This window comes from Hipposideros armiger, unplaced genomic scaffold (genome assembly GCF_001890085.2).
Source record: "Hipposideros armiger isolate ML-2016 unplaced genomic scaffold, ASM189008v1 scaffold_502, whole genome shotgun sequence".
Lineage (NCBI taxonomy): Eukaryota > Metazoa > Chordata > Mammalia > Chiroptera > Hipposideridae > Hipposideros > Hipposideros armiger.
Window position 1 is genome coordinate 878,669 of NW_017731852.1, and position 15,427 is coordinate 894,095.

General features: G+C 54.2%; 1 protein-coding gene across 6 annotated transcripts in view; it reads right to left on the minus strand.

Moving 5' to 3' along the window:
• The window catches only part of EVI5L (ecotropic viral integration site 5 like), a 29,789-nt gene that overhangs the window by 13,795 nt on the left and 567 nt on the right, over positions 1-15,427 (minus strand). For 2 of the 6 annotated variants that reach the window (XM_019667670.1, XM_019667667.1), the window contains exons 2-8: positions 11,775-11,829; positions 4,727-4,910; positions 3,288-3,477; positions 2,642-2,866; positions 2,494-2,568; positions 1,720-1,845; positions 144-287 (exon numbers count right to left, since the gene is read on the minus strand). In XM_019667670.1, the coding sequence (XP_019523215.1) occupies positions 144-287; positions 1,720-1,845; positions 2,494-2,568; positions 2,642-2,866; positions 3,288-3,477; positions 4,727-4,878 (912 nt within the window). In that variant the 5' untranslated portion in view covers positions 4,879-4,910; positions 11,775-11,829. Of the gene's footprint in view, positions 1-143; positions 288-1,719; positions 1,846-2,493; positions 2,569-2,641; positions 2,867-3,287; positions 3,478-4,726; positions 4,911-11,774; positions 11,830-14,444; positions 14,583-15,427 lie in introns of those variants that run through there. The other 4 variants (XM_019667671.1, XM_019667669.1, XM_019667668.1 and 1 more) reach the window with 3 other exon arrangements.

Sequence of the window (15,427 nt, forward strand, 5' to 3'; positions counted from 1 at the left end):
GCAGTGGTGACTGTGACTCTGGTCCTGCTCTCCCAGGGAGCTCTCCAATCCCTCCCCAAGTCCCCAACAGCTTCCCCAGCCTGGCGAGGCTTTGTTTCTAGTGTAGGGCCTCTGGAAGAGGAAGGGGCACGAGGGGTCCTGACCTCATACATGAAAATGTCGAAGACACGGGTGGCGACAGGCAGTGGGAAGGTGGTCAGGAAGAGTGTGAGGAACCAAGACGAGGCGTACATGGACGTGTGGAAGCTCTGGGAGCGGAAGTGGGTGTTCAGGTCCGGGAGCTGTTCCTGAGGGGTCATAGGGAGGAGGCCCGGCACAGTGAGAACAGCACTGGGCACAGCTGTCCATGCCCACAGGCTCCCTCCACCCGAAAGTGCTGGGCCTTGGCATCCCTGCCTCCAGGAAGCCTTCCCTGATCTGCCCTGGGCAGCCCTTGGCTCCCTTCTGTGTGCCCTCAGTACTATGTTTGGGTGAAGCTGAAGCATCCCAGAACTCTGAGTAGCACGAAGTGGGGACACAGGAAGGGGTAGTAGAAGTAGCAGCACTTCACAGGTGCTGGGTGTGCGCCATGGGCAGGCACTGGCCAACTGTTCTCCCAGCTCATGGGATCCTTATGACTGTGGACAGGGGACTTCTGAGGCTTGAGATGGGTTTACATAACTCCCCAAGGTCACCCAGAGAGTGAGAGGTGGGGCCTAGTGTGAGCCCACTGCTCACCCTGTATTCCATGACCTGCCAATCTCTGTGTCCCCCTACAACCCCCCGCATGATGCTCTGTACTCAGCAATGCTCAGGGGATGCCTGTCTGATTGGCCTAACTTCAAACTGCTGGAAAGTGGCAGAAACTGGGGAAACAGGCTGGAGAAGGCATTAGGACCCCCTGGATGTCCTTCACTGGGAGAAGGGACTCAGGTGTTCTCTTCCCCCCACGACCTGCCACGGGCTTCCTCCCAGACCCAGGGGCTCCCTGGTACCATCCTGTCCAGATACTTTGCTGTGAGAGCTCTTGGCTAAGCAGCCTGGGGCGGGGCTGCTTCTTCTATGCCCTACCAGGTCCCATTAAGTGACAGCACCTCCCAGTCCTCCAGGCCTGAAGGACGGGGCTTTCATGACTAGGTGTATCCTGGGGCTCGCCTCCCATCTCCCTGCCCACTGCTGCACAGAGCTGCACAGCCCCACCTGTGACAGGCTTCCAGAGCAGTCTGAGAGAGGGTTTGAGAGGGATGTGTGTGTGTGTGTGTGTGTGCGCGCGCGCGCGCGCGCGCGCGCGCACGTTAGCATACACACTCAGCTCTGTCTGCCAGCCAGGAGCAGGCCCTGCGGGGGCTGCTATTTATAAACAGAGAAGTCTGCAACTCTCCCATAATCATCAAAGGCAGGCAGACAACACTTTCCCTCCTCCCGCCACCCCTGGAGCAGACAGGGAGGGGGTCATGGGTGTGTCTGAGGAGAGCCAGCTGAACCCCTCTGCCCTTGGGCTCCGGGGAACCCTCAAGCTCTCAGGAGCTCCCACAGTAAGTGGCTAGCTCTGCTCTGCCCTCTAAGCCTGCTTGGGGGCAGTGCCACACAGCCTCTGGGGACTAGAGCCCTTTTCTAAGCTGGGACGTTTGGACTTGATTTCTCAGCCCTGGAATTTTCAGAGCTGCACTGGGATGGGCTAGGTTAGTGTCCCCACATGTGGGCTGCAGTGTGTGTGCTGCCGGCCACCCGGCACCTCACCTGCAGCATGTACTCAAACTGGTAGATGCATAGCCCCAGTTCAGCCATGCTGGGCTTGAAGAGCTCCCGCAGGCGGTACTCCTGCATCAGCCGCACGAACACGCAGAAGGCCTCCTCCTCAGGCATCTGTGGGAGGACGGGGGCATTAGTGAGGGCAGGTGCTGGGGGTGGGGGGCACTCACTGCTCTTCAAGTACAGTGCTGGCCTGTCTCTGCTCCATTTATGTTTCTTGAATGTGGACTGTGTGGGCTGCCTGGACTCTCACAATGAACCTCTGGTAAATATCATCACCCTTGTTTACCGATGAGAAACCTCCCGAGGCTGAAGTTACCTGCTGAAGGCCGCCTGGCAGGAACAGTAGAGCTGGGACTTGAGTCCTAGGTCTGGCCACCTCCACAGCCCACAGGTGGTCCACTCCCAGCATCTCTGTTCTCCTGTTCCTAAGCCTGCTGGGTTCTCTAGACAAAACCTCCAGCCCCATAAACTCTACAAGAGTCTGGCCTAAGCCCCCTGCTAGAGATCCGTGACCAACCCTGGGAGGTGACTGAGTAGGACAGCCTGTCTCTCCAGTCCCTGGACAGTACAGTGGACAAGACACTGTGTGTCCACCCACCGGGGTCCTGGCCCAGGGACTGTAAGAGGTTGTAGGTGGATGGAAAAGGTGGCTCCGACTCTAGGACACTAGATGGAGGGAACACTCTGCTTTTGTCCACCTCCTGGCAGCAGAGCCCAGATGGGCTGGCTGCTGCCACAGGCCTGGCCCCGGCCACCTACCTGCATGAGGAGCAGGCCCACGATGAAGGCGCTGCCCTGGCAGTAGCCCACCTCCCGGTCCACCAGGGAGTACGCCTGTAAGGAAACGTGGGCATCAGGTCAGGCCCTGCCAGGCCCAGTGACAGCAGGCCAACGGACAGTGCCTCACCTTCATGACATTGAAGAGGACCTCCTGGCCCAGGCTGTCCTGGCCCTTGAAGAACTCGTGCTCCGGGTAGGTGCGGGCAATGTCCCTGCGGATCAGCTTCTCGCATGGCGAGGACATCTTGAGCAGCTCCGAGTACTGGTTCTTGACGGGCATGTCTGTGGCGCTGCACAGAAGCTGCCACACGATGGCCCGGAAGTGGTGCGGAATGCCCTTGCGGATCAGCTCCTGAGGACCAGGTGAGGAGCAGAAGGCCAGGCTGGATGCCATCCCCATGCAGCCTCCCGACGGCCACCTAGTACAGCCGTGAGACGGGGCTTGCCCATGCCACGCATGTGGCCCAGAGCTCAGCTGAGCCTGTGCACTGCAGACGGAGTCCGCACTGCTTCATGTGCTGCCCCCAGTCTGTCATGGAACACAGCAGGCTGGAAACAAATGGGCCTAGCCAGTCCCACCCACGTTGTCACCCTCCCCCGGCCCTGGCAATGTCCCCTGAAACTGCCTGCACATCTCCACTTCTGCCCCTTTGCCTGTACCGGTGTCCCTGGCAGACCCCAGCGCTGCTGTCTGGTGGCTGCGTGACCAGGCCAGCCACCCGTCATCTGCCCCTTGGCCCCAGGCACCCGCCCAGCCCCACCACCCCTGCCACCTTAAGCAGCTTCTCCTTCCTGCGCCGCCACTCCTCCCACTCGTTGGCGATTCGGCCCCATAGGATCCACGTGTCCTCCTCCAGGTGGCTGAGGTTGGAGGAGGCGGAGGAACTGGACACCAGCGAGGAGCCGCTGTTCCGCCGTGAGCCGTTCATGGAGCGCATGGACTTGGAGTCGGCCTCCAGGAGCCTAGGCGGGGCAAGCCAGTGGAGGCAGGTCTGGGCTGCAGGCGCCTCCCACCCATCCCTGGGCTCCAGTGACTCCTGGGGACAGGGGGGGGCTGCTGGGGAACCTGGTCCCTCCTCCTGGGGGCTCCAGAGGTCACTAGGGATTGGGTCTAAGTTGTTCTGTGTAGTCACTGCCAAGAGACCTTGGCCAGTGAACTAACCTCTCTGAGCCATGGTTCACCTCCCTGGGCCCCTGGAGAGGCTACCATTTATTTGTCCCATTCTGTGCCCAGCACTGGGCTGAGAAGCACATGGGTAAGCTCACGGAGTCTCATACCAAACGTGCAGGGCAGGTTTTGTTAAGATCCATGCTTTACAGATGTGGCACAGGGAAGGTGAGCCACAATATAGCAAATGATTGGCTATATGAAGGCCTGGGTTTCTGATGCTTTGACAGCTGGGGCCTCACTGGAGGGCCTGCGCCTCCCTGGCCCTAGCTAATTTCCTAGAGATAGTTAAGGACTCGCTGGACAGTGCGCCTTCTATGTGCAAATCAACCAATCCAGAACCCACAAACCCACCACCTCCGTTATCAGGCTCTCACACTCAGGACCACTATCCCCCTGTCCTGATCACCCCAGGGCCAGGTACCAGACAACTACAGACAGCCCCTCTGCCCCAGAGCCCTCTGAAATTATTTGAACCAGCCAATCCCAGGCCTGCTTACCCTGCCCCACCCGTTCCTTCCCTCAGAAACCACAATAGAGGCACTTGCCCGCATTTCCCCCTGGCTCCCTCTGCCTCCTGACCCACCCTGGTGCCTCCTTGTGGGGCCCTGCATGGGGTGCCCTGCTTCCTGCTTCTAGGGGACTGTGAGTAAGTAACAAACTGTCTTTCCTATGGCAGTCCTCTCCTGATCTGTTGACCTCGCCAGAGCTGAATAATAATAAAGCCACATTTTAAAACAAGGCGAGGGCCAGAGGAGGAAGGTGGGAAGGCCTGCCTCCAGAGTCAGAGGCTTTACTTTTCCATCTAACAGAGGCTTGAGAAGCACAGCCTAGTTCACAGATTCATTCTGCCTCTAGAAACCTCCGTCTCCATCTGACTGGGGAACTCTATTAACCCAGACAACATCCAGTGTCTCTGGTGGGAGCCCTTACTTTGCCTAGGGCTGGGCTCAACTCTGAGTGTGAGGGGGCACCCAGAAACTTCTGTTTGGGACCCAGGCTGCACCCTTGCACTCCCTTCCCATCCCTCAGGCCCCAACTCACCGGTTCTGCTCTTCAAGCTTGGCCAGCAGCTCCAGCTCATCTGGGCTGAGGTTCTCAGAGTCAGAGGTAGGGGAGCAGGTGGGGGCCGACAAGGCCTCTTGGGACGAGGAGTCGGGGCTCAGAGTGGGGCTTGCCATGGTGGGCAGGCTCATCAGCTGCGAGCAGGGCCAGGTCACAGCTCTGTCTGGGGGCGGAGACACATGTGGTCAGCATTAGGTTGAGTGCCCACCCCCTCCTGCCAGCTCTGGGCCAACTGAGCCTGCTGCTCACCTGGGGACATTTCATCACTCTGGGCTCCCCACCTCTGGTCTGTCCACTCGGTGTACCCCTTGTTCCTATGCACCCCAGCCTACCTGACAGCTGCACCAGTGACTTGTACACAGACGCTGGCTACTGGGATCCCTGCCTGTGCAGTCCAGATGCCTGGACAGAGATAGGAGGACCATGCCAGGGCCCAAGCTGTCCTGTTGTCCTGGGCATGAAGGCCAAGGATCGACTCCACACCCGAGCCTTCAGCAGGGCTCGGGGCCGAGGCTCCCTCACTCAGGGCCCTTGCTGGAAACTTGGGGTGCAGGAGCCCCTGTTTTGGCAGCCCTTCCTGACAGTCTTGCTCCCTGTCCCCTACTGTGGCCTACCCTGGGAGGCCTGCCTCAGCATCTGACCTTTCCTGTCTCATCAACCAAAGTGGGCTGCTGGCACAACCAGAAGCAATTACTCTCTACTGATAATTGTCAGTGCTGCCAGTGCCCAGAAGTGTTGACTCCCTTTGGGCTAAGAGGCCAGAGACATGTCAAAGTGCTGGAAATTTGTGCCCTGATGGACACACAGTGAGAGCTGCAGGCTCTGATGGGTAACCTGATCTTGGCCTGCCCTGTGCCAGGCAGGTGCCAGGTCATCTCTCCTATTCTTCTTGGGGATAGTCTGGGCCCACCTTCCTGAGGGTTCCAAGGACACTGGCCTCTTGCCTTATGCAAGCCCCATGAAAGGCAGCACAGCACCATACCCAAAGCTAAGGTTCTGGACTCAGATGGACCTGTGTCTAAAACGTGGCACTCCTTCAACCAGCTGTGTGGTTTTGGGCCAGTCACTTGGCTTCTCTAAGTCTGCACAGACTGAGGATCATATAGAACTGAGGGTGACTGTAAGAACTGAGCATGCTACTGCACATGCTGTATAAGAACAGTGCTTGATACTTAGTGATCGCTCCACAAATGATGGCTATTATTACCCATCCTGAGGGCTAGCTGGGAACCAGGGCTCCGGGGTTCTGCTACGCCTGGTTCGGGATACCTGCAGGGGTTGGCATCACCCTGGTGGGAGGTTCTAGGGATCAGGAACAGCTATGAAAGGGAAGGCCACTAGGCACTGGGGACAATTTTCCTTCTGCTCAGTCCCATTACTTTTGGTGAGCCCAGGTTGGCACCAAGGGTATAAGATAGGGATCTCCAGGGCTATAGAAACAGGAAGATGATCCTGCTCCCCCCACTGCCACTTCATGCCCACTGCATGCTCAATACCAGAGGTCCACTGTGTGCCCTTGGACCCCACCTGGCCTGGCTCTGACAGCTCAGCTTGCATAGGGGTCTTTGCCTGGTCCCTGGAGAGGGGGGAACTGGTCCACTGGGCGGCAGGGAGATAGTAAAGGATGACAGCAGACCCCTTCACACCTGCCTGGCCACCCTTAGGTCACTGGGAACCTTCCTGCAGTCTGAGCTCAGCCTCCAGTCAATACCCAGGGATTGGCTGGACTTGACCCTGGCCTCCTTCCTTTGTGCTGGCCTCCCTCCTGCCCTGTCATGGGAGTGTGGGGGGGAGAGGGTGCATTCTTTTTTTTACCTTGTGGGTGGCCCAGAACCCTCCCTCCTCAGGGCTCTGTGACTCCCCAGGGCCACTAGTTCTGCCTCTGGGCCCCGAGGGCTCCCCTAGTCTGCTGGGTGCCAAAGGCTCTGGCTTTTGGTAAGTTGTACAAACTCTAAGTGGCAGTTCCTGGCAGAACCGGAAGACCTCTTACTTCCATTGCCCAGCCAGCCAGGGACCACCTGCTCCAAAGACCAAGCCATGTGCACCACCTAGCCAGGAGTTAATCATTCCTGAAAGGGGGACAGTGGGGGCTGCTCCAGGGTCTCCTGCAGAGTCAAGTCTGTGGCCGACCAGGGCAGAGACAGGCTGTGGACAAGAAGTGCTGACCTGGAAGGATCTCTCTGGGCAGAGCAGGGCTGGGAAGGCTGCATGGGTTTCCTAGCTTCAGAGTTGGGCGGTGGGAAAGAGGGGGTGGAGGTGAGAATTAGAGCCTCAGAAGTACAGCTGGATTTGGGGAGAAGCAGGGGCTTCAGATTGCACTGATCTGCCCCCTCCCCCAAAGAACCCAAGAAAATGGTTCATGTCTGGGTTTCCGAAAAAAACAACAACCAAGGACCATCCACTAGCAGAGTGTGTTCAGCTATTTATCACATAAGAATGTGTATTTCATACAGGAAATAAAATTGACTCACTACTCAGGGCTGAAATTTGCAGTCCGAGAGGCAGAAACTTCTGATACCTCAGGAACTTTCTCTTGACTCATCCCCAGACTCTCTAAACATTGCCTGGCACCGGAAGCCATCCTCCTGATTAACACGCACGCAAGCGCGCACACACACTCACACAGACACACTTATTCACACTCATATCGGCAGATACACACACATTCTCACACCCATACTCAACTCACACACTCAAATATGCAGGCAGACACACACTCATGCACCTTCACATTCACACTAACACAGAATCTCACACCCATACACAGACACACACTCAGATATGCACATACATTCACACACTATTTCACACCCATGCATACTCTTGCATGCCCCCCCCCCCACACACTTTCTGCACTGATAAGGCCTTGCCACCCTTGTAACCGAGTAGATTGGGCTGGACCCTGGCTTGCTGCCATCCTAGTTCTGTGGGCAGCCCTGCCTCCCTCTCCAGAGGGCCATAACTCTTACTGGCTCAACCATTCCTTTCCTGGCACTTACCGAGGGCCATCTGAGGGCCAGGCACTGATCTAGGCATGGAACATTGAGTGGAATGAGGTGACAAGACCCCACCTCCACAGGGTATGCACCCATTCCTCCCTTACTGGATGGGCACAGGGACACAGAGACAAAGCAGGTCCCCTCGAATGCTGAGGGGCCACCTCGTCTGAGATCCACACACATGTCCCCTCTCAATGTCCCCAGTTTCAATGCCCTTTGCCTCTGCTCTACCTCAGCCACCCAAAGGGGGACCCTGGCCCCTATAGAGTGGGTAGTGTGCCACCTAACCCTGGCCCTGCTGGCACCACCATCTGCCATACTCCCATAGGGCAGCCTATGGCTTAAGAACCTAAGCAAGACAGAGGGGTGGGAAGAGGCTAAGCTGGTGAGCTGGGATACGGGGCATGGGGGCAGAAAGGTCCAGATGCCAGATGGCTCCACCTCTTTCTCCCCTCCCTCTCTCCTCTCAGAGCACTGGACATTGCTGGTCATGCCTCCTCCTTCTTGAAGTTCTCTCCCCCCCAGTTTCCAAGAGGCAGGGCTCCTGGGGCTCCTGCTCCACCCAGGGCTTCTCAGCCTCCCACATGGTGCCTCTTCCCCTGCAGGCCCTGCTTCAGCCCTTGTCTCTTCAGGCCCTTGGTTATCTCAGTCTCACGGCTTAAATGACCAAATACATGTTGGCGATTGTAACATCTCCATTCCCAGCTTTTTCTTACTCCTGATCACTGGCTGAGATTGACAACTGGCTCCCGAGCATCTCCATCAGACCCCCTGCCAGGGCAGGGATCACCACTCTCTGGGTCCCTACTATTGCAGTGTCCCCTGCTGAACCTGGTACAACCTAAAAGTCAAGACATTTTTGAGGAATTGAACCCACCTGCCCACCCACTAATATTTACTGGATGTCTACCAGGTGCCAGGCACCATACTGAGTGCTAGAGGCTGGTGGGTAAAGAACACAGCCTCTGCTCACTCAGGGGGAAGAGACCAAGAAATGGTCATCCAAACTTTCTATTACAGATTGGAACAAAAGATTAGGTAGAGTGGTAAACACTCTGGCAGTTCCTCAAAAAGCTAAACAACAGCGTTATCATATGACACAGCAATTCCTCTCCTAGGTATCTACCCAAGAGAATGGAAGACATAACTCCACACGAGAACTTATACACGACTGTTTGCAGCAGCATTATTCACAACAGCCAACAAGTGGACACCACCCAAATGTCCACTGATAGATGATGGAGACACAAAGTATGGTCCATCCATACAATGGAATGTTATTCAGCCATGAAAAGGAAGAAAGCTCTGATATGTGCTATATCATGGATGGACCTCAAAGACATGATGCAGAGTGAAAGAAGTCAGACATGAAAAACCACAAGTGACATGATTCCATTTACATGAAATGTCCAGAATAGGTAGGTCCTTAGAGATAGAAAGTCAATTAGTGGTTGCTGGGAGCTGGTGCCTGTGGGGTGATGAGTATGGGCAAGAAACTGCTTACAGGATTTCTTTTTGGGGGGTAATGAAGTGTTCTGGAATTAGACAGTGGTGACTGTTATACAACTTTGTGAATATACTAAGACCCACTGAATTGCTCAGTTTAAAAGGGTAAATTTTATGTTATATGAATTATATTTCAGTTAAAAAGAAGATAAGGGATGGAGTGGCTGGCAGAGAAACCTGGTACAGAAGCAGTGGAGAGGGGTGGCTGCAACTCCTTAAGTGACTAGACAGTTCTGCAGGGGCCAGAACCCAACGGGGCCTTGTGAGCCAACGCAGGAGCCTGACTGGGCTTGCATTTTAGGAAACCCTCCTGGCTCCCAGCGTGGAGACATTCCTCCAAGTCAACTCTCTCCTCTAATGCTGGCCCCTCCTCCTGCTGCAGGTGGGCCTACCTGGTCTATGGTGCTGCTGTCCACCACTCAGGCCAGGCCTGGTGCTTGCCCTAAACCCTTCTGCTGCTCCCTACTGTGACATGGAGCCCAAATGCTTTTGCACGGTGTACACAGCCCTGCCAGCTTCGCCTCTTCTCGCATCCCAGCCCCACCACACTCAGCCCATCAGGAGCACATCTTTCTTCCTGCCCGTGTCTTAGCACATGCTATTCCCTCTGACTGGAAAGGCATTCTCCAAGACCTGGTTTCAATATTCTCTTCTGTGAAATCTTTCCTGTCAACCCCTGCTCCAGTGTCCTGGCTCACTTCTCTCCTCTCCTTCCCTGAAAATACCTACCCCCTAGCCCAAGACATGTTCTGTGGTAGTGACCTCTGTACATGCCTGCCTGCCCTACTGGGGCATTCTGAGTGCAAGGGCCTATCTTCTTAATTTTTCTACTCTAAGCCCCTAACACAGCACCTGGCCTTTAGTAGGTGCTCTGTAAATGTCTGCTGAATGAATGAAGACAAAAGTTTCTGTGCTGCTCAGCCAGATGACCGGTGGTGATAAGTCATGTTTAGAGCATGTGCCCTTGGTGACGGGTGGAGAAGGGCACTTTTTTCCCAAAACACATCACCCCAGTTTAACTATGAGAAAATTGTGTGACAAATCCAGATTAAGGGACATTTTAGAAAATTCCTGACTAGTCCTCTTCAAAACTGACAAGGTCATCAAAAACAAAGGAAGTCTGTCCTAGCCAAGAGGAGTCTAAGTAGACGTGATGATGAAATGTCATGTGGGATCCAGGATGGGATCCTGGAACAGAAAAAGGATATTATGGTAAAACTACAGAGATCTGAATAAAGTGTGGATTGTAGTTAATGATAATGCATCACTATTGGTCCATTAATTATAACAAAGGTACCAGGCTACCACCCTAAGATGCAACTATTAGGGAAAAGTGGGTGTGGGGGTCTGTGGGAACTCTGCACAATCTTCTCAATTTTTCTGTAAATCTAAAACTTTTCTAAAAAATAAAGTCTATCTTAAAAATTAAAAAGAGAGAAAGATGTTGTACTAGCATAGACAGAAAAGTAAAGGTCAGCTCTGACACATGAGAGGTGCCACTGTGAGCAGAAGGTCACAGGGTCCCTTGACTAGACCACAGGGGAAGAAGAATTTGCACTTGGATTTCTGACTCCTGAGCCTTTGCCTTACATTGATCTACTGTGCTGCCACTCTCTCTGCTTCTTTTACTGGAGAAATAATATACGGGAAGCACCGAGTGTCGTGGGCACTCAGTAAACAGCAGTCATTATTTTTCAACAGGGAGAGTGAATGCGTATGCGCCATCTTTCAGAGCTTGGTATTTTTAGAGGAATAAAGGCCTCAAGTTTTCTTTAATTTTGGCTTCCTCCCTCCCCTCCCCACACTGATCTGAATCTGAAGCTTTGAAAGATGCCAGGTGATCCCATTTGCCCAGCAGACCACCATGGCCCTGCCTGGCTTCAACTCCAGGAAATGGCCTGGCATTTCCTTGGCAAGGGGTAGGTAACTCATGGGCCAGCTGCTCATCAGGTAACAAGGACAGCAGCTGGAATTCAGGGGTCCTGCCCTCATCTTGTCACCAGTTATAGTTGCTCCTCCATGCTACTTTGGATGTTTCCACATGCACATATCATGGCTGTGTGTGTGGCTAACTCATTCCAGACCTCCTGGCTTCCTATGAGGACTTCAGAGTCTGCAGCCTGGGCTCAAATCCCTCCTCTATCACTTTCTATCTGTGAACTTGGGTACAATGCACTTTGCCTCAGTTTCTTCTTCTGGAAACAGGGCTAATGATAGCACTTACTTCACCAGTTTTATTGGGAGGAATACCTGAGTTAAAACCTGTCATGTGTTTGGGACAGAAGCTGGCCCATAATATTTACTCCCTGATGGATAGAAAGTTCCATGAGGGAAGGGGCTGTCCAGCCCACTACTGGATCCTAGCATTTAGCACACCACCAGGCACCCAATATTAGTGAAATCAATAAACAAATCTTCCCTCCTTGGTAGGCCCACCCCTTATGTGGTGACCCTGTTTAAAGATTAAACTTAGTAAAACTATAATCATCATTATTGGTCATAAATGCAGCAGCAGCAAATACCTTCAGGCTAAAATCTGAGGGGCGGATGCTTCTGACCTGTAGAATCCCTTCTGACCTAAAAAAAAAAAAAAAAAAAAGTTTACTACCCTGTATAGTCACCAGCTTACTTTCGGCCACCAAAACAAGTTCATTCCAGAAAAATCCTTCATTTCCCTATACCCTTGTGTCCCTGAGAATGACAAAGGAAAAAATGTAAAGCCCTCATAAGCCTTCCAGGGACAAGTGAATAAGACAGATACCATCTTGCAAAGGTTCTTAGCTCTTCAAGGCCAAGATGATATCTTTCCTGCTACAAAGGTTCGCTGGGCCTGGGGGCAGGGGTGAGGTGGGTCTGCCCTGCCTTTCAAAGCTCCCCAAGGCTGACTGATGACCTCTAAGCTCCAGGCACTTTCAAAAGCTGGTAAGTAGAGACAACTGTCAGCTTCTAAAACCAACCAAGCATTTACTGAGCATCTGCTACATGCCCTAGACTTGACTTGCCTGGGACTCAACTATGAGCAGACACCTGCCCTGACCTCGTGGGACTGGTGGGCTGGTGTGGGAGACAGACCTCAACGAAACAATCTCACAAACACTTTCGGTGCGCTGAGAAATGGAAGAAAGTGCAAGCAAGTTGTGCCAACAGAGCCTTAGAAATCTCCCTGGAAGGGGTCACTCTTCCTTGGCCCTAGTGGGTTACTCCTCCTAACTAACCTCCCTCCTTCCACTGCCTCCATTTGGCTTCTGCGGCATATGTGCTGCACACTTCCCCAGGCAGGGTGGGGTTTACTGCCTTTCTGAGTCCTTCCAACTACACATCACCATGACCAGGGAGTGTCCATGGTGTAGGTCCCGTGGATCGCCTTTGGAACATGAAGGCTGATACGATGAGGCCCATCAAACGAGGCATGCTTCCCTGAATGCACTGTACTTGCTCCTGTTTCCTGGGCCTCTGTCCAAGCACTTTGGCTGCCTGGAACACCCCATACGTCATCCCTGCTCTGCCTTCCCTGACACCCCAGAAATGCGCAGGGCCCATTCCTGTGCTCCCACAGCAGCATGTTGTATGCAATTCTTCCCATGCTTCCACACAGCGGGCAGCAGGACATGATGGTAAGGGCATGGCGTTAGAATCCCAGTTCCTCCAGGTTGTCTGTTGGATTAAATGAGATACTATGTAAATGGTGCTTGGCACAGGGCCTGGCACGTGGCGTGGGCCTGATCAGCATGCACTACAGGTTCCAGCTCTTGTCTCATGATGTTGAGAGGATCTTTAGATGCAGAGCTGGGACCACCTCTATATTCCTTCAGACCCCAGAATCTGACTCAATTCCTGGCATGTGGTGGGGCTTCTGTTGGAACAATCAGCATCTATATTCTGCATAAAGACGTTGAGATCACATTCCCCCTTGGCTCCTGCACCTATCAAAGCACATACACAGAGACACAGACCTGTACCCCAGCCTAGGATAAAAATGCATTGATATCATTCACAAGTCCTCCCCGGGAGCTTTCTTGTTTTCCTAAGGAGCTCACAGTCTCTCCTGGAGAGTGTTCTGACCCCACTACACCCTCACAAAGTTCCACCCTGGGGAGGCTATGGAGTTTGCTTCCTGCGTGCCTCATGACCTTCAGGAGTCTTTTCATTTACTCCTCCCTTCAGCAAGTGGGCAGAACAGACCTCTCCCTATTCAGCATCAGTGGTCCACATGGGATATAGGCACTGCCACAAGCAGGCCCCTATTGCCCTCTGTCCCCAACACAACAGACCATCTCTCAGCCTGATTCAAGCAGGCTTCCTGTGGGGCAGCTTGGCCACAGAAAGTCAGCCATTATCCAGTGAGGCATCACCTAATTACAACCAGGGACAAGGGTGGCTGGTGATTCTGCTGGCAGCTATAGATGGGTGACTGCCCTTCTGGACTCCACTGACCCCTTCCACACGGTGCCCAGGGGACATTCAAAGCCACATCCTAACCTCACTGGCTCCCCTACAGTATAAACTACTGTTCTAAGAATTTATCCCATTTTCCATATGGAAAAGTTGAGGCCCCAAGCCAAGATATGCTTTTTTTCCCTAGGTCATCCAGAATCCATTGGTGACTATTCACAAAGAAGCCTGGTCCTGTTCACCTGGGGTTTTCTAGGCAGGTTTATGTTGCTCAAAGGAGCCCAGACAGGCAGTGCTGGGGCTGGACTGATCTGGATTCCACACGGGAGGAAGCCGGGGCTCCTCCTTATTCCCTGCAGTCCTGGCCATGCCAGCTTGCCAGCTCTGTGATCTGCTCTCCTCTCAGCCTCGCCTCATCCCTGTGCCAGGGCCAAGCCACCTGCAGTTCCTTCCAAACCACCCGTAGTCAACCACAGAGGCCCAGGGGAACCCACAGGTTGGATCTGAGGGCGAGGGTGGTGGTAGGGCAGGACAGGCAGGAAGAGCCAACACAACCGAGAAAGATGCATGGAAACGGGTCCTCTAGCTCCATCACAGCCCAGCTAAGGGAAAATCCAAGCCGACTACTCTCTCATGTTCCAGACAAGCCTCTTCAGCACATTTTTCCCTTCTGAAAATATTCCTTAACAAAGAGCTGTATGCTTCTGGCAGGCCCAAACCAGCCCCACCGGGTCCCAAATGCTGAGAAGGAAGCTGTTTCACTTTGGCATAACATGTTGGTCGTGGGTGAAAGAACTCACATGGCCTGTCAGGGGGTGCCCCTGGGCAGCAGCATTGGCCCTGCCATCTGAGGCCAGCAGGTGTGATGGGGTCAGCATGCTGGTCCTACCAGTCTGGTCAGAGTTCAGGACCAGGGCCAGGAGCAGTCTGAATTCCCCCTATCACCAGGGGGTGGCATGAATCAGGGGGCAGGCAGCCGTTCTTTTTGGGTGACTTTGGTGTAGGAGAAAGAGTGCGTGTCCTTCCCTTGGAAGAAGGGCAAAGCAGGGAGAGATGGATAAAGGGGAAGAGGCCTGGAGTGTGTCCACAGGAGTTCTGGGAGATTCTGGGTCATTCCACCACCTCCAGGGCCACAACGGGAGTGCTGGCTCAGGGAGGCTGGTGTGGCTGGACAGGCTGGCTGCCTGGGGCAAGGGCAGTCAGCTCACACCTCCATGTCTCTGCTCTGCCAAAGCTGGAAGCTGCTGGGGACTCCAGGAGGGCTTGGGCAGGTGACGCCCAAGGAGGGGTGTGTGAAAATGTGTGTGTGTGTGTGCGCGCGCGTGTGTGTGTGCGCGTGTGTGTGTATGTGTGTGTGTGGAGGGGTTCAGAACATCTGTGTGTGTGTGGGGGGGGGGCAGGTTCCTGAGCATGATGTGAGGGTGGATTTCCAGGAAGGAATCAAGGTGAGTCTGGATCAGGGGTGTGTGTGGAGTTACTGGAGTGTGCTGGGGGGGGCACCCTGAGGAGTGATTTCTGGGGGGGTGTCCTTGGATAGGGGGCTTCTGGGAGTGGGAGATGAACCAGCAGGCTGAGGTAAGGCCTGTAGACAGGAATCCTGATTTACAGAGAGGCTAGGGAGGGGTCCTGTGGGGTCAGAAGGGAGGAGTAGGGAGGGCTCTGAGGCTGGTATCCTTGGGGGTGGCAGATCTAGGCCCAGAGATAGGATGGGTAGTGAGGGGAGGGAGGGGGTGGCATGGGGTCTACAGATGGGAGAGGTCCTAAGGGATAAGGACGGGGTGGG